General features: G+C 43.7%; 1 protein-coding gene across 6 annotated transcripts in view; it reads right to left on the reverse strand.

Moving 5' to 3' along the window:
• Positions 1-762: 762 nt before the first annotated feature.
• sptbn2 (spectrin, beta, non-erythrocytic 2) overlaps positions 763-23787 on the reverse strand; it is a 41847-nt gene continuing 18822 nt past the window's right edge. For 3 of the 6 annotated variants that reach the window (XM_061751235.1, XM_061751236.1, XM_061751237.1), the window contains 38 exons: positions 17133-17284; positions 16798-16971; positions 16630-16721; positions 16407-16487; positions 15560-15675; positions 15246-15358; positions 14940-15127; positions 14703-14820; positions 14424-14582; positions 14035-14337; positions 12905-13058; positions 12400-12794; positions 12026-12289; positions 11734-11945; positions 10654-10791; positions 10353-10572; positions 9747-10283; positions 9136-9338; positions 8965-9055; positions 8703-8849; positions 8342-8605; positions 7996-8220; positions 7825-7914; positions 7408-7686; positions 7184-7314; positions 6891-7095; positions 6435-6809; positions 6106-6350; positions 5885-6023; positions 5727-5811; positions 5403-5599; positions 5170-5297; positions 4998-5073; positions 4373-4447; positions 3528-3700; positions 3265-3438; positions 2094-2136; positions 763-1994 (listed from right to left, as the gene is read on the reverse strand). In XM_061751235.1, coding sequence (XP_061607219.1) covers positions 1782-1994; positions 2094-2136; positions 3265-3438; positions 3528-3700; positions 4373-4447; positions 4998-5073; positions 5170-5297; positions 5403-5599; positions 5727-5811; positions 5885-6023; positions 6106-6350; positions 6435-6809; positions 6891-7095; positions 7184-7314; positions 7408-7686; positions 7825-7914; positions 7996-8220; positions 8342-8605; positions 8703-8849; positions 8965-9055; positions 9136-9338; positions 9747-10283; positions 10353-10572; positions 10654-10791; positions 11734-11945; positions 12026-12289; positions 12400-12794; positions 12905-13058; positions 14035-14337; positions 14424-14582; positions 14703-14820; positions 14940-15127; positions 15246-15358; positions 15560-15675; positions 16407-16487; positions 16630-16721; positions 16798-16971; positions 17133-17284 — 6974 coding nt within the window. In that variant the 3' untranslated portion in view covers positions 763-1781. The remainder of the gene's footprint in view (positions 1995-2093; positions 2137-3264; positions 3439-3527; positions 3701-4372; positions 4448-4997; positions 5074-5169; positions 5298-5402; positions 5600-5726; positions 5812-5884; positions 6024-6105; positions 6351-6434; positions 6810-6890; positions 7096-7183; positions 7315-7407; positions 7687-7824; positions 7915-7995; positions 8221-8341; positions 8606-8702; positions 8850-8964; positions 9056-9135; positions 9339-9746; positions 10284-10352; positions 10573-10653; positions 10792-11733; positions 11946-12025; positions 12290-12399; positions 12795-12904; positions 13059-14034; positions 14338-14423; positions 14583-14702; positions 14821-14939; positions 15128-15245; positions 15359-15559; positions 15676-16406; positions 16488-16629; positions 16722-16797; positions 16972-17132; positions 17285-23787) is intronic. The other 3 variants (XM_061751240.1, XM_061751238.1, XM_061751239.1) reach the window with 1 other exon arrangement.

Genomic DNA, 23787 nt, shown 5'->3' on the forward strand with positions numbered 1-23787 from the left:
CTCTTGTTGAATTTTGGCAGTTAGAAAAGGCAAATTGACACCTGGACGAAAGTGACGATAGTTATGGGTTTATAGAAAAAGGCTCTACTACCTCACGGAATACCGGTGATCATTCACAGCAATTTGAGGACTCTAACAGAATGCCTAACATGTTTTTCATAGACTTGAGCTACCTTACTTCTAGCTATTACAGATGCCAATTACATAACATTGTTCTCCCACCTTGATAACGAAGCAATCCTATGTTCCACACAGACGGGCTGATGGTGATACACAAAGATAAACCTACAGTATAATCATGCCACAAAGCACAAATATAATTTTAAGAGGATTCAAAACCTGTCCCTATTTGACAGGACACTAATGTTTTTGCGCACCATTGGGCATCTTGCACCAACGTATATAGTCCATAGCCCAATTAGATCACATTAGAACATTCTTATCTCCGAAAGGTGGAAAGCTTCGTTTGAAAAGTGTTTGCTTGGAGGTTAGGTAGGTTTGTGAATGAGGGTCAGGGGTATCTTTTCAAGTAAGGCGGTACTCTGGCAGCACATATATTCTGCTTCCCTGCATCACATCCATACCAGTCATGACACCTGTGATTGGCCAGCTACTGGCCAATCACAGATGCCATCTACACATCTGCCAAATCAAAAGTGCTTCTGCTTTTTGTCTAACAGCTCCCAAATGCCAGAGTGATGATTGAAACAGAAGTCAAAGAAACCTCCTTTGTCATGTCAGCTTACAAATAAAAAATAGAAGTCAACAAAAAGCATTTATCTCCAGAAAGAATTCCTGTAATCTTTTGTATTTGTGTTCCATTTCCAGCTACATTAGAGTGCCAAAATGTAGCTTCCATCGGGCTATTATTTGAGGAGGAGTAATATTGACGTGCAAAATCCACATCACCACAACTCACGCACGCACACGCACTAGAAAAACTAATTTTCTCTGCTTTGTACAGATGAAGGAAAAGAAAAACAAAATCACAAATCAAGCAGAAAATATCACTTCAATGATAATCAATTCAGGCAAATTTAGCAATAAAAAAAATCTAACTACTTATTAAATATATAAATTTCCCAATTCAGTTTGTGTTCACTTACTGCACACTGCTAAAATTAAATGAGCTTTATTAAAAAATAATAATAATAATAATCAAGTACCGTCATTCCTAAAACAAATTAATAATAATAATAATAATACAACATTCTCCACTAGTTTTACTTTGTTTCTCGCCACAACATGGATAATCAAATCAATTAGTTTTCTTCAAACCAGCAATAACAAAAGATAAATAATAATCACAATAGCATTAATATTGGTCAGGTATTAATAACAGCTCAAAAGCAGAATAAGAGGGTCTGCGGCGAAGCGTTAAGAAGAGCTTTCATCAATCGGGGAGTCACACAGCAGGAGCACAGCTCAAACAATGAAGGAGAGCCTATTTAGTGGACAAGAGTTGAACGGGACACCCCGTCTCCTTTCTTCTCTCCTCAAACAACGTGCTTGTGTTACAGTAAGTACTGTTATGTGGTGTCTCCGGATGAGAGTTTCCGTGGTTGAGATGCGCCTAGTTGAGAAATACTGGGGAACCAAGAAGAAAGCGACAGATAAAACCAGAGGAAAAAAAGAAAGAGTACATTTTCTGTAGCTGTCGAAATACAGTGCGCCGCCGGGCTGCACCGAGACCAGTGTGTTGTTTGGACTTCTACGTCTGCCTCGTTCAGTTTGTGGATCAATTGAACGTGTTGGTTCCATCGGTCATTTTGACAAAAGTCCTATTTTTTCTTGCCAAAGAAGCTGAACCTCTTCTCCCGATCCTTATCTTTTCCGTCTTTATTGCGCATGGTCACACCTCCGGTATCGACTGTGCCAGGGGAGATGGGGGGCATGGTCATAGCACGGTTGAGGACCCGCGGACCTCCAGGTGAGTCTCTTGATCCCGATGGAATGGAACTGAGGATGGCGCTTATCCAGGAGCTCATTTCCGCCTTGAAGTGGACAAAGACATTTTTATCAACCGATTCAAAGCACACACATTACATATTTAGAAAGTAGCGGATCTGTTTTAAGACTTCGATACGTCTTACCTCATCCTTTGCTTGGAACAGGTACTCCTTTCCATCTCCTAGCCTGAAAGCACATCATTCACAAGGTCCGTTTACTATAAAGTCGAGAAATTATGCTTTCTTTCGATTTCGCTCATTTCTTGGTTTGAAATATTATATTCTAATGATAAAATCTCAATATTGTTCCCATGTATATTGCCCGCTACATCACCAATTTTGGGAATTCTTGTTTATCACGGAAACCCTGCTATATCGCAGAAATCTGCGGGTTAAAGTGCGATGGAGAGCCAAAGTCACCAATGTCCTTTTCAGCTGTTTATTGAACTATGGTAGAACGGTAATACACAAACACAATGACAAATATATTTGATGTTTAAAAAGGGTGTAAAAAAGGTTTTCTTATGTGGGCTCTCTCTATCGCAGGTTTTCATCTATAGCGGGTGGATTTGGAACGAAACCCCCAGTTTGAATGGGGTTCACTGCGCATTTAATTACAATATATGTCCTCTTATAGCGGCTGGGGGTGTTTATTTAGTTTACTGCACTATTAGGTGTAAGAAAGCCTTTATATACAACTGCATGATTTAAAATATCAAATGTTTGAATATTTTGTTATCTTTCATAAATACGTGTAGTAATAATAAGGATTTTTTTGTTTTGCAATATAAAAATTCGATATGTTTTATTACGGCGGCACGGTGGACGCCTGGTTAGAGCGTCAGCCTCACAGTTCTGAGGTGCGGGGTTCAATCCCCGTCCCCGCCTGTGTGGAGTTTGCATGTTCTCCCCGTGCCTGCGTGGGTTTTCTCCGGGCACTCCGGTTTCCTCCCACATCCCAAAAACATGCATTCATTGGAGACTCTAAATTGCCCGTCGGCGTGACTGTGAGTGCGAATGGTTGTTTGTTTCTATGTGCCCTGCGATTGGCTGGCAACCAGTTCAGGGTGCACCCCGCCTCCTGCCCGACGACAGCAAGGATAGGCTCCAGCACACCCGCGACCCTAGTGAGGAGAAGCGCGACAGAAAATGGATGGATGGATGTTTTATTACACCTCCATCAGTCACTTAAGGCTGGATCTCCATCACTTCCATTCTCAACATTTTTCTAGACACAACTCAGTAGTTTTTTCCCTCTAAAAGGCCACTGTTTAAGAAGATACATTAATAAGGATAAAGCTAATTATCAACCCACCGTAGCTTGAAAACATGTTTCCTCTTCTTATAGTCATGTGCGATCTCACAAACAGCCTCTCCGAGGCTGATTGGGACCTCTCCGTGGTATGGAATCCCATTAGTAGCGCTCTTGCCATCTTTGTAGAAACCGAGACTTCCTTTTCTTAGGACACAGTATACATTCTGCCATGACCTGTGTGATGATAAAAATGCAATTAGAAGCGTATAGGTAAACAAAAAAAAAAAGATTCTGTTTTGTTGACTTTAATATACATGTATTACCTGGTAGCTGCCTTCTTACTGTGCGACTCCATCTCTTGTTTTCGACAGAGTATACCCTCCACGGTGTCCGGGTCAGACTCGGCTCCACCTCTGCCCGGTAACGTGGCCGACGGCTCGAGGCGTGAGGACGCTAAGCCGCTGTCTCGACCTGGTCCGTTTTCTGACTCTGAGCCCTAGGATTCAGAGCAGAACATGAGTAGAGGTGGAGAAGCAGAATGTTGATGGAGGAAGTGAGGAGCAAAGCAGCTATTCAGAGGCTGACACGGGAAGGTCGAATGACAGTCGCTTCAAGCGTATCATTTCGTCAGTTCAACAGGTCCGTATAATTACACATTATCACAGCACTGTATGAACAATTGCACATTTACAGTCACTTGTACAGACATATCATTCGACATCTAATTACATTATAGCCACACTTCCTGGAAACGTATATGCCACACTGATCATACTGTAAATACTTCAGAAATTATACATATGACGCCCAGAATAATCTTTTTGAGTATCTTTTATTGTGTATGTGTATGGTGATAGCCAAGTCTCGGAGTAGCGAAGGCCACTGCAGCATATAGGGATGGACTAGTACAAACTACATATATAAATTCAACAATGACCACCACATATGCAACTCTACAGTCACTCCTGTCCTGGTCAATATGAGCACATATATACTTGAACAATGAACACCATCTGTCCATGAATCTGCATCATGCCTTGGAGCGCAGCCGGCAAATTATTTGACTGGACATGATAGACAGCGTGATGGTTGTGACAGGGAGCAATGATGCTGCAGTTGACCAGGAGCTGAGCAGAGACTACAAAGCTGACCAAGTCTTGGTACTCACACGCTCCGGGTGCTTTGGTTTACACACACGCTTAGCCTCTGATTTCGATCCCACTGACAATGATAGCGATAGCGACTGCTGGTAAAAACGCAACGGGACATTGTTAAATCGTGTCAACTATAAAAGCGTTTCTTCACTAATAAAACAATTCTTTCATCTGCAGACTTAAAAAAAGGTGATGTTTTCTTTCCACAATAGTCTGTGTGGATTCAACATAGCGGTCTCCCGGAACTAAACACAGATGACGATGTTGAAGTGGGTTCCTCCCCGCTTAAAACAATGTGAGTATCTGACAAGGGACAATGCTGCTAAGTCATGTAGGCGAGGTGAAGACACACATACACTCACAAACAGTACAGTTATACAATATGTTTGAATGACACATTTAGAATTTAGACTGAATTTAGGATCCAAATGAAGCAGGATTTATCGACCAAATATTTTTGGGATTCAAAATGTAATATTTCTGATCACTTGGCAGTTATAAAGTACACTTAGAAGTATTGTCATCTCACTGCAAAAAGGATGAAACTTGTTTTCTTTTCAAATTGAATTTGAATCGCCAAAAGGCTGGACCCACCATCATGAAAAAACAAAACAAAACAAAACAAAAACAATCTCTCACCTGTGACGTGTCATTGTCACTGTGCACTCCATTCACAGACACCGACTGATTCAGTGTTGTCTGGTCTAGACTGGTTCTGTGTTTGACAAAGAGATAACGCACATTACCAAACACAATGTTGACACTGTGGACCCACAGCTTTATGCTGGATAAAAATCAACCTTTGGTTTACCTGGCCGCAGAGTCATGCACTTGACTTTCTACCTCCGACCGCACCGCTTCCTCTACCGGGGCTGGTGTGGGGGGCCGTCGTGCCCTCTCCTCTTCCTCTCGCCGCCTCTGAATGTCCTGCTCCTCCAGCTGAATAATAGGACCTCAGTTGTCATATCTGAACTCAAGCCCTCGAGACTGAGGATTAAAGAGTGATGCTTACGTCACAATTGTATTTGTATTCAGTCTACTCACTGTAGTAAGTTTCTCCAACTGGACAAAACGCTCTTCCCAGGAAGCAGCAAGTTTCTCAAAGGCCTCGTGGCGCTTTATTAGACTTTCCACCTCGTCTACATTGGAGCCGAGGTCTGCTGTCCGCACAAGAGGTTCTTGCCCAGCCAACCAAGACTCTGCGACATAGGCATCCCGTCCAAACTGCAATACTTCCAGCACTGAGAGGCCAGGAAAAGAGTGAGAGTAAGTTTTTACACTCGTGCAACACTATTATCTGGTAACTGAAGCAAATGGCACCTTGAATGTGCCCCCTTATTCACAGTATAAGATGATGCGGTTACATACTAATTTGTAAATAGTCCATCTTGTCCTGCCAATTGTTGTTGATCTTGTCTCTCTTTTCTTGTAACTGACCGAGCTTTTCCCGGATCTGAAAATGATGAAGTGATGAGCAATGACACATTTTTGATTGTGATAGGCGAATCAGCGCAAGAGAAAATGACCTCATCAGTGGCATAGTGATTCTTGTCGATGAGCGTGTTTCCCATGTCAATACAGGCTGTGAAGCTGTCTGCTCGGGTCTCAATCTCCGACTTGATGTCTTGATGATTAGCAATGACCAGGTCCGCGGAAGATACATCCCTGCAAGAAAACAATGAGAAGTAAGGTACAAGCAAGAAACACAATGAATACGGCACATTTTGCAGTACCGTTATGTACTAACCTGGGGCTGTCGTGTGCATCAATCTGCAGGTTGACCCCATCCATCCAGAGCATGAGGTCTCGCACCATGTTGAAGAAGCGGAACTTTTCCACGGTGTCGAGGAGGAGTACCCTGCGGGACTCACCGGCCTCAAGAAGACCCTGCCAAGCAGAGCTCACAGCATGTTCACTCCGGTTAATGTCATCAGCTTTCTCTCCAGCGTAAGCCTTTTGCAGCCTCGCGGCATCATCTTGCACCTGGTTCACCTTGGGGTAAAAAGGGAAGATAGAGAGATGAACCCTTTTTAGAAGCTCTGCATCTATATAGGCGACATTTAATCAACAGATTACCTGTCCACTGAGGGCCTGAATGTCATTTTCCAAAGTATTGTGCTGTCTGTGTAGATGCTGGACAGTGTTTAAATCTCGGCCGAGGTCAGACGGTAGCGCCTCCCGCTTCTCCTTGACGCGCCCAAGAACCTCCATGGCATCCTGATGGAAGCGGTGCAATTCATAGGAGGCTGCCAACATCTGTGTGCGTGTGTCAATCAGTTCCAGCAGGTCGGCCCAGGCCTCGTTCAGGCCATCTTTCCACTCGGCGACGCTGGCGTTCTCCGGGTGACCAGATTCAATGAGGTCGTCCGCCAGTCCATTTACGCCATCTACACGCTCTTGGCCAATTGTGCTCGTGTCACGAGCAAACTCGCGAAACTTGTCTCTCAGCATCTGTGGAAGGAAAAAGAAGGAATTCAGCGACATTTCCCAGAGCACCATATCAGGATGTGCCGGGGGTGGAATAAAACTTACTGTGACATGCTCATAGTCCTGTCCTAGTTCATGGGAGCCAGCCACCACCTCCCTTTCTGCGATCCACTGTTCCAAATCATCCACCTCCCGCTTTAACTGGGTCAGACGAAGTCTCTCCTGAAGCCTCCCACGGCGCTCCTCTGCGAGGTCTTTCAACCCAGCGTACAACTTGTCGACTTGTGCTTGTCGTAATGTGATTCTGTCACTGTCAAATTGAACATATACCATGCCAGTTAGTGGTTCGGAATGTACTCTTTAAAGATTTGCGAAGAAGAGTTTATGCATTCTCTAACCTCTCTGGATGTTCGCTGGTCACCATTAACCGGCTGCTATTGGCTAACTGGTGAATGGTCTGGGCGTAGTCTTCAAGCGCTTGTTCCAGAGTTTGGTGCTTTTTAACCATCACGAGAGCACTCTGTTCATCCTGAGAGGCAAACAATGATGATGACTTTAGATCAAACTGAGAATGTGGCAAATGGCAATAAGTCAATCCGAGGCCTGATTCGTCTCGGCTTACCTTTGCCTTTTCTTCCGACATCATGTGCAACTCCTGCTCTCCCATCCAGGCCTCCGCCTCCGCCGCATCAGCATAGAACTGCTGGGCTCGATTGGCCTCGACTAGACGAGCGTGACGTTTGTCGGTCTCGTCAATCAGCTGGTCCCAAAGTTCTTTCAGCTCAACAAGTCGCTCCTCCAGAACAGACTGCCGCTCCTTGTCTACCTGGCTTTGAGTCTTTCCTCGTTTGTGGATGTCATCAATTCGGGGTTGATGTCCCTGGATCTCCTTTTCCAATGTCTGATGGAGAAACAAAGAACATGATCAGGTTGTACGCATTTGTATAGATGCTAGACTCTGCTCACATCGCAATTATGGCCAGAAGGTAGCACCTCCCGCTCTCTTTTTACCAACCTCCACCTTCCTGATCAAAAATACCTGGTTCTTCTTGATAAGTAGCTGTACTGTGGGAAGATCTTTTCCGTGGTCTGTAGAGGTTGCCAAAGGCATCCTCTCTTTCACCCACAACTGTGGGAAAAAGATTGAAGTCAATTATGAAAAAGTAGAAACATTGTGATATACTTTTTTTAAAATCAGAATTAAACCCACAATTTCGTCTTCCAGGTCTCTGTTGAACTGGTGGGCCTCTTTGGAGGCAAGTAGCCGCTGTCTCCTCTGTCTAAGAGGCTCCTGAAGGCTGGAAAAGCTGTCTGTGACACGCCTTTGTTGACCATCTACCTCAGCAAGTCCAGCATCTTCCTGAGACAAAGCCAAGGCTTGAGACTGCAGTGACTGCACCTCCTTCTCCCTGACCTCCATCTGGTGCTCCAGCATCTACACAGGGAGAAAACAGCGCAAGACAATCAATCGTTTAACAGACACGACCAACATGCAAGTAGTCACACCAGAATTTTGATTTGTCAGTAACAAGATATTATTCGTTGCTGAGGCCTACCTGATGCTTCTTGAGCAGGATGTTGACACTGGTCAAATCCTTGCCATAATCGTCACTATGCAGCTGACCCTCAAGGTTCTTCACCCAGCCGTCCAGAGCACAGCAGCTCTGTGTGAACAACTCTGCCCGATTGGCATCAAACAAGCACTGGGCTTTGGTGCGGGTGGTGCTCTCTAACTCCTCCCACTGACGCTGTAGGTCCTCGAGGGTTTGCTGAACAACAGGTTTCAACTCTGGCTTCTCTGCCACAAGAGCCTGGCCCTCCTGTCAAAAACACAAGCGTTAGAACAATTAGCGATGCCATTTCCCTGTGTCGTTTTAGATGACAAAATAATAATTCTTATAATAAAAATAGTCACACCTTGTCGATTTTGTCTAACCAGTCTTTGTTAGAGGCCAGTTCTGCCATGAAGGCCTGGTGTTTCTGCCACTTGCTGTGAAGATTTCGAGCCTCATCATATGACATGTCTTGAGCTGTCAGCATTTTCTCATTGATCCATAATGTGAGCTACAGTAAGGAAAACAGATCTCAGACAACAGCCTTCTTGGGTATCATTGCGATTGACAAAATGTCAAAATAGTTTGGGATATTTTTTTAATCACGATTGATGCGCTATTTGTACCTCCTGTCCATCTTGGAGGAAGTGTTGCAGTTCACGGTTATCCTTAAGTTTTGCCAGCAATTCACTGGCAGCATTCTTATTCTTGAGATGCCTGTTCAAAGTGAATGAGAAAGTTCAAATGGGGGCATCTTTACAAGAGGAAAAAGGTGTCTGTTTTAAATATGCTACAACCTCTCCTGAATAGAATCCACTTTCTCTTGGATCTTATCAGAGTTTGCATTGCCATCGTTAATGAGGCGCCGTCCCGCCTCCACAACACCAGTTATCTTCTCCTCGCTGGCATCTGTGGTGGTGAGGAAATCTTCATATTTCTTAATGGCCTCGTCCGCTCCCTGGAGACTTGTCGGCATTTCTGTGTGGGATAATACATACTCCTACAAAGACAAGAAAAGAATGTTCTTCAACACATTTATTCAGTGATTCTTGACAATGTCCTGAAGTATAAAATGAGTAACATTTCTGGACACAAAGAAAGAATTTTAGATTCCTGTCCAGGTTTATCTGCCTTATTAGCTACCTGTGACACATGAAAGAACATACTTTCTATCAAAGTGCAATACTGGTCGTGCTAAACAGTTCTTTTGTTACTTTCACTTTCAATGTAACAAGTTATTTTGTAGCTCAATCATGACTGCAACACAGTGGTACTCTGCTTCGCACACCAGCAGGAAGCCTGGTGTTTGCGTACAACTAGCTTGGACTGTACCCTTTAGATATTTTTAGAATAATTGTGGTCATGGCTCTCTGGAAGAAACCTTAGTTCTGTAGTCCCTTTTCCTAACCTGGCTGTTGAGGAAGGCCTCCGCCTGCTTTGCATCTCTTAAGAACGTCTGGAAGTCGAACGCTTGGGCCAAAAGACTGTGGCGGTTCTCCCACATTTGACGCAGCTCATGCCAGCCAGTATCCAGCGCCTGGAGCCTTTGAGCCAAGAACATGTGTTGTGCATCTGTTTGACCTCGGGTCACCTCCTCACCGACCACTCGCATTTTTTCATAGTCCTCCTTGTAGTTATCCACCTCATTTTTTATATTCTCATGCTGGGCTAGCAAACTCTCAGCCTCAGGCAGAGAGGTGGGACTGTCCTCTGAGGCCACAGCTGTCTGGGTGCGGGATAGCCACGACTGGAAGTCATCGAGATCCCGGAGGAAGCCCTGCAGCTTGCTGGCCTCTCCCAGTGACTCTTCACGCCGTTTCATGGTCGAGTTCAACTCCTCCCACACTTCCTGTATTCCTGCCAGGCGATCTTGAGTCTCCCCTGCTTGATCTGGATGTTCCTTGGCCAGTTTGTCTGCCTCCTCTCTCAGGTCATCTAATTTCCCCTGTACAGATACAAACAATATCTTTAACGCTCTCATTGTTCCATACCCTACCCAGAAGTTACTCCATACCTGAATAGCTTCTAGGTCTCGCTCCATGCCTGTGAGTTTGCGCTGTAGTGCCATCACTCCAGTCAGATCATTTCCCAAGCTCTGAGTAGATTCAATTACTTTGGTCTTTTCCTTCATCCACGTTTGGATCTCATTACATTCCAGGTGGTAGTTTTGGATATTAAGGGCTGACTCCAGGCCTTGTTTCTTTTGATCAGCCAGTTTCTGGAATTCTTTCCACCTAAGGATGATACCGAAGGTATTTTTTTTATATCATGTTGTATTTAGCTGGGTCATTACCACCATCATTTGCATCTCTAACCTGTTGTTCAGACGGTCACATGTCTGGTGGATTTGGTCTTTGTTGCAGTTGTCAGAAGTTAACAGCTGCTCGGCCACCTTGTTCACATCGGTGACACTGGTCCCTACGTTGTTCATTTCAGGTTCCAGTGTTTCAAACCTGCAGCCACACAGGAACTCAATTTGTAATCTGTACTACATTATTGAATTTGATCAGTGGTGAGCCATCAGCAAGGCCTTCTTTCCTGGCCTAAACACTATCAGAGGCTCTGAACTACTATTACAACCTCAGTTATAATGTTTTTTCCATGAAATTGCATTTCATATATTCTTGGCTGCACTGCTTCCAGTAGTGAATGCGGATGTTGGATTTTTTATTTTTTATTTTTTTTTTGTCGAATCAGATTTCAACCTCTATGTGCTGCTATGTCAATAAAATCTGCCCAGGGCCTTCAGAATCAGTAGTGCTGGCCAATGTACCTTAAAGTACATTGGGGCCATGGGAGTATTTCTTCAACCGATTGGTTTAAGCTAACTGGCCCACAATAATGTCAGCATTTTTCCATCCTCCGATTGACTATTCAGAGCAAGCCAAGTTCGACTACAAAGCACGTCTGTAGCGATCTACACACATTAACACATTTAATAATCAGCATCTCTGGTGAGTACGATGTATTGAATTAATTTTTTTGTCACGTTATTTGATTAATATTGATTTTGAACCGCTCCAGATAAAGTACGTGGCACAGGTGTGTGATGAGTTGTTGCGTTTTTGTATAGTATCGATGGTTTCTATAATTGCGATGTGACGGTTGTGGTATTAAGAGGTGGATTAAGTCTGGTAGCTGCCCACTGAAGGCCCAGGTAACAAATGCATGGCCCATCATGGCATTTGATAAAATAACTAAGCTGGAGAATACACAATTTAGAATTAGATTTTTGGTCAGCTGTACCTTGTTTAAAATGCAACGAAGATTGAGCATACTCTATAATTGCTGTGTTTTATTTTAATGTGTGGCATTGTTGTTTGTGCGAGCTAATTACTTGGCATTTGTCACCAACAATTGTGGCATCTTTTCACATTGTTCACTTCTAAACTGACCTCTGCTGCACCACTTCCAAGTCTTCAAGTTTGCTCGGGATCTCCATGCCATGTAACCACTTTTCTTTTTCTTCCACCCAGAGTTGGCAGGCACCTGCCTCACTGAACATGCGATAAAGTGCTAAAGCACCTTCCAAGGCCTGGCGCCGAGACACCGACAGAGATTGTAGCTCTTCGTAGCGCCGCTCAATAGCAGGTAGCCGGCCCTCCACCTACATTGACAATAAAATATAATTAAGTATGACAGTCAGACAGCATGATTTGAGATGCATAGAAAACAAAGCATACATACCTCAGGGAAATTAGCATAGGTTTGTGGCAGTGCTTGGTTCTGCTCATGCAGGGATTCAATGAGAGGTTGATGGCTCTTGACTTCCTCCTCAATTTCCCTCTGCTTGCGAGCTAGAGTTTGGGTGGAGAACTCGTCGTGACCCACGTCCTGACTAGAGACCTGTCTTAGTGTTTCCATTAGCCAAGCATCCATGTCATTAGCATCCGTTAGGAACTGATGCAGGGCCACTGAGTCTTTAAGCTTCTGTTCTCTCAATTTTGTCGTCTGGGAAAAAGAAAGAGCAAGAAATCAAACAAAACTCATTTATTAGGTTTTTCTTTTTGTACTGGGCCATAACTGTCAAACACTTTTAAAGAATGTTGATCACCACCCACCTCCTCCAGATGTGTCCACTGTGCACGAATATCTTTAATATTTTCTGTGATCTCTGGGGCTCCAAAGTTTCCCTCGTTCACCAAAGCTTCCCCCGCAGCAACGCTGTTACTCAGCGGGCCATAGCGGGCTGCCATCTCATCCCTGAAAGCCTCGTGTTTACTGAGCAGATGAAGGGCAGAAGTGAGGTCACGGCCACACTCTCCGCTGGTCAGGATCTGCTCCTGCTCTCTGATCCAGGCTGCCTCCTCTCCCAAGTCCCACAGGAACTGCCATAGGCGACGAGAGTCCTCCAGGCGTTCTCTGCGTTGTCCAGCAAGCTGCCCAAGCTCCTCATAGGCTTGGCCTAGCAAGTCGACCTTTTCACTAACCAGTCCTGGCTCGCATGGTTTGTAGGCTGGCAATTAGAAGGGCAAGGAACATGTGCCACTGTCAACATCTAGTGAAAGTAAGTCTTACTGAACAGAAAATGTAAAGAGAATGTGCTAACAATTGTTCAACCCTCACCTTGGTCATAAGAAGTGAAACGTTTAGCAGCTCCCTGCACTGCTTTGATTCTCTCTGCCTGAGCAGAAATATCAGCCTCTACTAGAGTGTGTTTCTGAAGTAGGTCCAAAACATCATGCAAATGTTTGCCACTGTCTTGGCACTGCAGACGACTCTACACACAGAAATAGAATAATCACTTCCAATAATCACAGTCACTCTAGGTCAGGGGTGTCAAACTCAAATTCACAGTGGGCCAAAATAAAAAATTGGGACAACGTCGCGGGCCAAACTCAATATTTAATGAAAAATCACTGCGATGTGCATGTTTCCCTTCTCTGCAGAAATGTAGCGTTAAAGTTCATCATATGACAATAAACAAAAATTTTGCTGAAACACTGAATCTGGAAGAAACAAACTTTAATATTATAAACACGAGAAATCAAATTTGCGATAAAAGACATTGGTATGTGTTTGTTGTTTTGTATTTAAATAGATAACATGAATTCTTCTGTCTCTCCATCTTCTATTTATCTATCTCCAACTGCCTTTCTTTTTGATGTCAATCTTTCTTCAAAGGCCAACAACAAAACAACCCGAAAAAATAAGAATGTCCTTCAATAAAAATCCAAACTTCAAACTATTAACAGTCCCTGCCTAGGAGTTGATAAAGGGCATTAAATAAACCCAAACAATTCAATGATGTTATATTCTTTGTTACAGCCACGTTGCTCCACACACGACAACACGGTCTGTCTTTGACTTTAGTGAACAGACAATCTGCCTCCCACCTGTCTTGGAAGTGAACCGTTTTCCATCTTTTTGTTTGGCCATTTTTGGGACGGGGAAGTGTAAATTGGCTCGAGGAGACCGGTAGCATAGTTGCTAACGACTGCAACAGAAAGGGAAGGGGCGCTCGCCGGTCTAGACTGATGGGCCAACACACAAGCAAAGCATTCTGGGATTTGTAATATTAAGAGTCGCATGTGCTATATACTGGCGGGCCAGCTCTATTACACATTTGATATGGTCTTGCGGGCTAAATATAATTACATCGTGGGCCAAATTTGGCCCCCGGGCCTGAGTTTGACATATATGTCCTAGGTGCATCCTGGTTAATTGGCTGCGTGTGTAAAATGCTGCTTCAGTACCTTCATCTCAGCCATCCAGTCCATGATGTAACGCATCTCTTCAAACAGCCTCTGTAGGTCTCGATGGGCATTGAGTCGTTCTCTGCGTGCAACCAGAAGCTCCTTGAGGTATTCCCAGAGACGAAGCACATTGTCCCTTCTTGCAAGCACACGTCGCACATCGTGGTATCCCTCTGCCTCCAGCTCTTTGGCAACAGCCTCAACTGCAGCCACACGCTCCCAATACGCACCAATGTCTGTCTCAATCGCCTCGTGTTTACGAGTGGCAGCTTCCACCGCTCCCAAGTCAGTTCCAAAATTGTCCTGATAGCAAAAGTAATCCAATGAGATTTCCCAACAAATGTATGCTGCGTTTTTAATGTGGCTATAGGGAGATTCCAAAGAATCACCTGAGACACCAAGCGCTGATTCTCACTCAGCCATGTTTCCCGCATAGCAGCTTTGCGGTCAAAACGTGCTGCAAGCATCTCTAGCTTTTCTTGGCGGATCAGTTCGTTTCTGAGTGCCAGCTCACGTTCATGCTCTGCCTTTTCAAGTCGCTCCCATGCCTGCGCATGGAAATAAGGCAATTATTGAGGCAATACGGAAATTATTCAGGAAATAAGCACCACACACTACGACTAGGACTACTTGATACATGTATCAATCTATTGTGGATAAATCAACACCTTGTTGATGTCAGAGATTAGTTTTCCCTCTCTTGGCGTGTAAACTTTCTGGTTGTTTGCTCTCATCTTGCTCTGGATAGTAAAGAGGAGGACCTCTAAGTTTCCTTTCTCTGTGAATCTGTGGTGACAAACAATCTGTGTTAAAAAAAAACAACTATATAATACATATGAATGAAACAGAACAACAAGATGAATCACTGTTATACTGATTTAAAACAAATGCTTTCTGTGACTTACTTGGGTGGTTTCTCCACAGTGCGGTAAGAATTAAATGCCTGGAGCTGATTCTGCACAGCGCTGAGTGAGTTAGCTAGCTGCCGATCATTCAGAGTCACTATTGTCTGCTCGATCCACTCCAGCAGCTCTGAGGCCAAGCTCTCATACTTGTCTATCAGCTGATCAGCCTCAATGGCATAGTCAAGGACCTGCAAGCGAGATCTCAGGGTTAAAGCAACTGCCAAGCAAATTGCAACGAAACACTCACTGTATATTTATGATTCATATCAATGTATGTTCAGTATATTAATTCACAGGGCACCTAACCTTGCCAATACGTTTGCCCTCCACTGCTAGCGCTTTCATCTTTGAGAAGTAATGGTAGTAGGTTGCCACATAGGTAATGATGGACTTCTCATCCGGCTGATCAACGTTAACATCTGGGGGAGGACAAAAAAAATAGAGTGTGTGTTAAATTATTTTGGAAGTACATTGTTCGTTACTGATGTGACGCACTGCCATCTACGCTATAATTGAGCTTGGTAATCCTGGAATTAAACCACTAAGGTTTAGTGGAAAGATACGCTGCAGTTACAAGTTACATAAGGCTTTGTGCGTTTGTAGTGGCTTTACACACTCACCTTCTGGGTCCAGCAGCTTAGTGAGGCCCATCTCCTTCTCAGCCACATTGAAAGCATTCTGGAGATTGTAGTGAGCGTTGGACCTTTTCAGGGTGTCAAATTCTATCAGGTCGGGTCTGGAGAGGCCCGAAAACAATTATTATTTTAATTGGAACAAACTGCGGGGGGAGGCAGAATTGAAAGGCGTCATCACCTTATTATGATAGAGAATTCAACCTTGAAATAAATGTTACAATCTATAAAAAAGTGATTAGTCTCTCGTGATAAGACCAGGAAATAGAAAATAAACCAATTGAAGCAGGGGACTACCTATACAATCAATCATGTGCTGCCTCCTCTATACCTTGAACAGTTATGTTAATGGTAGTGTCATGGCTTATATACTGTAGGTATCCTTCAGTAACTGCACTGAGAGCAATGTTAACCTTCAATAACATTTAACCACTGTATCATTGCTGAGTCTAAGCTTGAGATATGTACATACAGTTTAACAAGCTATTCAAACAGCACTATCACCTACTGGATGTGCAAATGACTTACCAAGAATGGCTCTACATAAATTGGAAAATAAGTGGGTTATTATTCCTGTGATCTAGGTCATCTCACTCCTAGTTTTATTTTTATCTTCCGCCATCCTACAGACTAAGAAGACCTGAATAAAAACACCGCTGAGAAGGGTAATAGCACTGTAACAAATGATACAGGTAAAAAAATAAAAAAAAATAAAAAAAGTGGCCACCACCAAAATCTTACTTTGAAAAGACTTCTATTCAAAAGGACCAACAATGGGTAGTTTCATTGCACATGCCAATGTAGTAAGCAGCATCAAGTACAAGAAGTCAATGACCTGTGTTTGTGTACGATGGCATTGAACGCTAGACCATCTCTCCAGCTGGTAGTGAAGTTGTGGATGTTGACATTGGGGTAGCTGTGAGGCCAGGACAGAGGTGATAAATCATTAACTTGACACACAGGTTCGGCAGAAACTAATTTAGGAGTGTGTTGAATAGCATAAAGAGCCAAATATATCTTAAACATATTATGACTCTTCTCTCCAGCGGATTTCTCACCCGGCAGTTTTCATTTGGCACCACAAGAGAAGGGCATCTTTTGCGGATTTCTTCTCTTTGTTGTCCTCTGTCTCGACGCTGATGTCCTGAATCTGTGGCCGCATCATTCATTCATTTAAGGTGATACCCACATAACCCAACACTGGATTACAGTATGAGACTTATTACCTGGAAGCGGAGAATTATGGTCCAGATGAGCCCCAGGGTAAGACGGTGATTTCCATCCACAATATCATGTGATCCCATGTTTTCTAGATGGACCTTTTGCTCTTTGAGGAATTGCAGGGCTTTATCAACATTTTCTAAGCAGTGGATACGCATGCGGCCTTTAGTGGGCTTTGGCTGTTAAGCGAGAGAGGCAAAGAAGATCCAGATTGTAAATGCCAGTAGAGAAATAAAGTCACACATAAAGATGATGAAATGAAGCACATGTGTCCTTCCTCATAACTTTCGGTGCTAGGAGGGGGACAGAGATTGATTTTTTTTTTTTTTTAGATACTGACCAGCTGTTCTCCTGAGAGCACTTCCAGCAGGCGGATAAGCATGCGGCCATCACGCAGGTCCGTGTACAGGTCACTGATGCGACAAGTGACTCGGCCTAAGTGAGAGTTCACCCATTTGGTGAAGGTCTTCTTCTGTACAGCTTCACGCTCATCTGAAAAGGAATGACAAGGAGAGAGAAAGGTTTTTAAATCAAGTACCATGAAAGATAAAACCACAGTGCAACAATCTCCCCCCCACAAAAAAAATGAATACAATCTACAACTTTAAACCTCAGCAAGCAGACCTTAGATCCAGTCCATTTTACAAACCCCAATTCCAATGAAATTGCGCTGTTGGGTAAAACGTAAATAAAAACAATTGTATTCTGTTTTTTGAAAAATGCAGCCCTATGGGGGGCACAAGCCAGTGCAAACTGTAGGCCGGTCCCCAGCCCGGATAAATGCAGAGGGTTGCGTCAGGAAGGGCATCCGTCTTAAAACTTTGCCAAACAAATATGAGCGTTCATCCAAAGAATTCCATACCGGATCGGTCGTGGGCCGGGTTAAAAACGTCCGCCACCAGCGCAGTCAACCTGCAGGGCACCGTTGGAAATTCGGCTACTGTGGGTCGAAGTCGAAGAAGAAGAAGAGGTGGAAAGCGGGTTCTTCGGCAGAAAGAGAAGAGGAAAGCACAGAGCCTAGAACTGAATGTGGGGACTTTGAATGTTGGGACTATGACAGGAAAATCTCGGGAATTGGTTGACATGATGATTAGGCGAAAGTTTGATATATTGTGTGTTCAGGAGACCAGGTGGAAAGGCAGTAAGGCTAGAAGTTTAGCGGCAGGGCTTAAATTATTTTACCACGGTGTAGATGGGAAGAGAAATGGAGTCGGGGTTATTTTAAAAGAAGAGTTGGCTAAGAATGTCTTAGAGGTGAAAAGAGTATCAGATCGAGTAATGAGGCTGAAACTTAAAATTGAGAGTGTTATGTATAATGTGATTAGTGGCTATGCCCCACAGGTAGGATGTGACCTAGAGGTGAAGGATACATTTTGGAAGTAGCTAGACGAAGTAGTTCTGAGCATCCCAGACTGTAATGATTGTAATGGACATGTTGGTGAAGGAAATAGGGGTGGTGAAGAAGTGATGGGTAAGTACGTCATCCAGGAAAGGAACTTGGAGGGACAGATGGTGGTAGACTTTGCAAAAAGGATGCAAATGGCTGTAGTGAACCCTTTTTTCCAGAAGAGGCACGAACATAGGGTGACCTACAAGAGTGGAGGTAGAAGCACGCAGGTGGATTACATTTTGTGCAGACGATGATTATCTGAAAGAGGTTACCGACTGTTAGGTAGTGGTAGGGGAGAGTGTGGCTAGACAGCATAGGATGGTGGTGTGTAAGATGACTCTGGTGGTGGGGAGGAAGATTAGGAAGACAAAAGCAGAGCAGAGAACCATGTGGTGGAAGCTGAGACAAGACGAGTGTTGTGCAGCTTTTCAGGAAGAGGTGAGACAGGCTCTCGGTGGACAGGAGGAGCTTCCAGAAGACTGGACCACTGCTGCCAAGGTGATCAGAGAGGCAGGCAGGAGAGTACTCGGTGCATCTTCTGGCAGGAAAGGAGAGAAGGAGACTTGGTGGTGGAACCTCACAGTACAGGAAATCATACAAGGAAAAAGGTTAGCTAAGAAGAAGTGGGACACTGAGAGGACCGAGGAGAGGCGAAAGGAATACATTGAGATGCAACACAGGGCAAAAGTAGAGGTGGCAAAGGCCAAACGAGGAATATGATGACATGTATGGCAGGTTGGACACTAAAGAAGGAGAAAGGATCTCTCCAGGCTGGCCAGACAGAGGCATAGAGATGGGAAGGATGTGCAGCAGGTTAGGGCGATTAAGGATAGAGATGGAAATATGTTGACTGGTGCCAGCAGTGTGCTAGCTAGATGGAAAGAATACTTCGAGGAGTTGATGACTGAGGAAAATGAGAGAGAAGGGAGAGTAGAAGAGGCACGTGTGGTGGACCAGGAAGTGGCAATGATTAGTAAGGGGGAAGTTAGAAAGGCATTAAAGAGGATAAAAAATGGAAAGGCAGTTGGTCCTGATGACATTCCTGTGGAGGTATGGAAGCATCTAGGAGAGGTGGCTGTGGAGTTTTTGACCAGCTTGTTCAATAGAATTCTAGCGCGTGAGAAGATGCCCGAGGAATGGAGGAAAAGTGTGCTGGTGCCCGTTTTTAAGAACAAGGGTGATGTGCAGAGCCGTGGTAACTATAGAGGAATAAAGTTGATGAGCCACACAATGAAGTTATGGGAAAGAGTAATGGAGGCTAGACTCAGGACAGAAGAGAGAATTTGCGAGCAACAGTATGGTTTCATGCCTAGAAAGAGTACCACAGATGCATTATTTGCCTTGAGGATGTTGATGGAAAAGTACCGAGGTCAGAAGGAGCTACATTGTGTCTTTGTAGATCTAGAGAAAGCCTATGACGGAGTACCCAGAGAGGAACTGTGGTACTGCATGCGGAAGTCTGGAGTGGCAGAGAAGTATGTTAGAATAATACAGGACATATATGAGGGCAGCAGAACAGTGGTGAGGTGTGTTGTAGGTGTGACAGACGACTGTTTGCAGTGGTGATGGATAGGCTGACAGATGAGGTTAGACTGGAATCCCCGTGGACCATGACGTTTGCAGATCACATTGTGATCTGCAGTGAAAGCAGGGAGCAGGTGCAGGAACAGTTAGAAAGATGGAGGCATGCACTGGAAAGCAGAGGAATGAAGATTAGCCGAAGTAAGACAGAATATATGTGCATGAAGGAGAGAGGTGGTTGGGGGAAGAGTGAGGCTACAGGGAGAAGAGATAGCAAGGGTGGAGGACTTTAGATACTTGGGGTCAACCGACCAGAGCAATGTTGATTGTGGTCAGCAAGTGAAGAAATGGGTCCAAGCAGGTTAGAACAGGTGGAGGAAGGTGTCGGGTGTGTTACGTGACAGAAGAGTCTTTGCGAGGCAAAGTTTATAAAACTGGTGAGGCCAGCCATGATGTACGGATCGGAGACAGTGGCACTGAAGAGACAACAGGAAGCAGAGCTGGAGGTGGCGGAAATGAAGATGTTGAGGTTCGCTCTCGGAGTGACCAGGTTGGATAAAATTAGAAATGAGCTCATAAGAGGGACAGCCAAGGTTCGATGTTTTGGAGACAAAGTTAGAGAGAGCAGACTTGGATGGAGATTCTATTGGAGAGGAGAAATAGTGAATATATTGGTAGAAGGATGATGAGGATGGAGCTGCCTTGCAAGAGAGCTAGAGGAAGACCAAAGAGAAGTTTGATGGATGTCGTGAGGGAAGACATGAGGGCAGTTGGTGTTCGAGAGGAGGATGCAGCAGATAGGCTTACATGGAAAAGGATGATGCGTTGTGGCGACCCCTAAAGGGACAAGCCGAAAGGAAAAGAAGAAAGAAGTATTCTGTTTTTGAAAATCATTTTCAACCTATATTAAATTAAATACACCACAAAGAGAAGATATTTAATTCTCAAACTGATGAATGTTATTATTAACATTTCAAGGGTAAACAGGTTGATTGGAAACAGGTGAGTGTCATTACTGGGTATAAATGGAGCATCCCTGAAAGGCTCAATTGCTCACAAGCAAGGACGGTGTGAGGTTCGCCACTTTGTGAACAACTGCATCATCAAATAGTCGAACAGTTTAAGAAGAACGTTTCTCAATGTACAATTGCAATGAATTTAGGGATTTCGTCATCTAAAGTATGTTATATCATCAAAAGATTCAGATAATCTGGAAGAATCCCTGCAAGAAAACGGAAAGGCCCAAAAGCCAACACTGAATGCCTGCATTAAAAACCATTGTCCAAAGGATATTGCCACGGGGGCTCAGGTACACTTCAGATCGTCGCTACATCTACAAATGCAATACCCATGGCATAAGTAACTTTCACATCTGTTAAGGCACCATTAATGCTGAAACATTTTGGAGCACCATATGCTGCCATCCAAGCAATTTCTTTTCAGGGACACCCCATCTTATTTCAGCAAGTCAATGCCAAGCCACATTCTGCACGTCTTACAACAGCGTGGATTCCTCGTAAAAGAATTGCAAAGAATTCCACCAACAAAGCTTGAACAATTACTGTCTTCCGTTCACAAATGCGTATTGAGTGTTAGTGATGTAAGACCGTGGTAAACATGCCCCTGACCCAGCTTTTTGGGAACGTTTGCAGTTTGCAGGCATCAAATTCAAAATGAGTGAATATTTGCAAGAAATCAAAGTTTAGTTTGAACATTGAATATCTTGTCTTATAGGTGGAAAAGGATTTGAAAATCATTAGATTCTGTTTTTTACATTTTACACATTGTCCCAACTTCAACGGAACTGGGGTTAGGACATAAACTATGCCATTAGGGTCACTGTATCGACAGTTTAGGAAGAGATTTTAATTTGTTAAATGAAAGTTTCATGACATTTCTGATCATTATATTCCGATGATTATACAAGAAAGCAGAAATAAAATTCCAGTACAAATGGTTGTCACTATATTACTGAAATTCTAGAAAAAGAATGAATGAATTAAACTCTTAACAGCAGCTCAGACATATGGACCAGGGAAATAAGAGGCTAATCCTTCTCTACCAGCTAACAAGGTAGCCTTATTTCTTGGACATAATGTCTCCCGGCGGCAGGGTGGACGACTGGTTAGAGCGTCAGCCTCACATTTCTGAGGACCGGGGTTCAATCCCCGGCCCCGCCTGTGTGGAGTTTGCATGTTCTCCCCGTGCCTGCGTGGGTTTTCTCCGGGCACTCCGTTTTCCTCCCACATCCCAAAAACATGCATGAATTGGAGACTCTAAATTGCCCGTAGGTGTGAATGTGAGTGCGAATGGTTGTTTGTTTGTATGTGCCCTGCGATTGGCCGGCAACCAGTTCAGGGTGTACCCCGCCTCCTGCCCGATGATAGCTGGGATGGGCTCCAGCACGCCCGCGACCCTAGTGAGGAGAAGCGGCTCAGAAAATGGATGGATGGATGGATAATGTCTCCCTTCCTTTTGAAAATGTTATTCTGGCATGGCTCTACATGCAAAATACTGGTAATATGAAAATAATAAATATAGCATATTTATTATATGCATGCATGAAAAGACCATTTACAGAGTAAACATCTTAAGTATGACAAGGTAACCAATAAAATCTGCCACGTTGCAAGTTTATTAATAGATGACGTCCTAAAGGGTAAGGTTCAGCAAACAACATGAGGAAACAAAAGACAGCAGTTGTGTAATCAACCACTCTGGCAAACAGAAGGAAAAAAGGAGTCGATTCTAAAATTTCAAACGTGCCTGCTAAGGTGGCGTAATACCACAGTGCACTGCACTTGAACTACATTGCAGGCTGAATGAAAGTACTTCCTCTTTGAGTTCTTTCACATGTAAAAGTGTGAAAGTAACAGAGCGGTTGTCGTTTCTCCTGATCTTTCAAAATGTATCGACATGAAAGCTCCATTTGCCCAATGTTTTCACATGAGCCTATTAATATCTTTACACGACGAGGTTGATTTCTATCGCAACACCTTGATAACACTTTATCGGCTGACTGCAGATGGGGATTCCAGTTATCCCAGAACGACTCAATGGAAAAATGATTCATCAGTCTTATGGTCCTTTCAAATTCTGAGATTGTCACTGCAAAATAAACTCTAAAGCTTGCTCAGCACTTCATGTAGGAAAAGGAAGCAACAATTAATTATATTGCGATGTTCGGTAGAAAGTTCATTATGCGCTAACAAGAAAGCAAGAGCCCTAAATGGGGAAAGAAAAGAGATGGAAGATTTTGTGGCATTATACCCTAACCCTATAAAGGCAGGATTATTATACCATTATAATGCCTCGTCAAGGCATAAAATGGAGAGGCAAAGTAGGATGGCATTTCAGTTAAGACAGCACTAGAGGTTGTTGCAGAATCAAATGATTGTGTTTTAAAAAGGGCAGCATTGTGATGTTCCATGGCACACCCGTATTGTTACATGGCACACCTCTATTTATAAAAGAGTCGGCCATTACGGATCCCTTTTCTGTACACTCAACTGACATTTTGTGGTTCAGTGTGAAAAAGCAAGTCCACATAATGCTGATCATTTCGATTGCCTTATGATACTGTACACTGTCACGCAGTTATTTGCAGTTATTTGTCGTTGCTGAGACTGCAGCGGTAGTCATGGGGGGGGAATGATATCTCTCCGTGTTTCAAATGTAAAAAACAGTATGGATTCCAATACCTTTAAGATGTAAAGTGTGTGTGTGTTTTTAATCCAATTTTGTTAAAGAAAAGGCCAATGGTACTTTTAGCGGCAATACTGAGGGACGTATTTTCTTGCGCAGCAATAAAAGTGGAGAATATGATCATGCTTTTTTTATTCTAAAGACATACAATCGTAAGACAAAGAATAAGTGAGAAGTGTTCAAAGGTTTTCAATCATAGCAGGCCTACAGGCACACTGGTTGAGTGGAAAGGGGCAAGTAAGCAGATGTTTCTTGTGCCATCTTTATCATAACCAACACTGTTCCCTGCATTTGCTTTTTTACTGGTTTGTCTTAGAATGTTAACCACTTTCTTGTACACATTTAATAATGTACAAAAGAATGCTCATTGTATGCTCAT

Source organism: Phyllopteryx taeniolatus, chromosome 17 (genome assembly GCF_024500385.1).
Source record: "Phyllopteryx taeniolatus isolate TA_2022b chromosome 17, UOR_Ptae_1.2, whole genome shotgun sequence".
Lineage (NCBI taxonomy): Eukaryota > Metazoa > Chordata > Actinopteri > Syngnathiformes > Syngnathidae > Phyllopteryx > Phyllopteryx taeniolatus.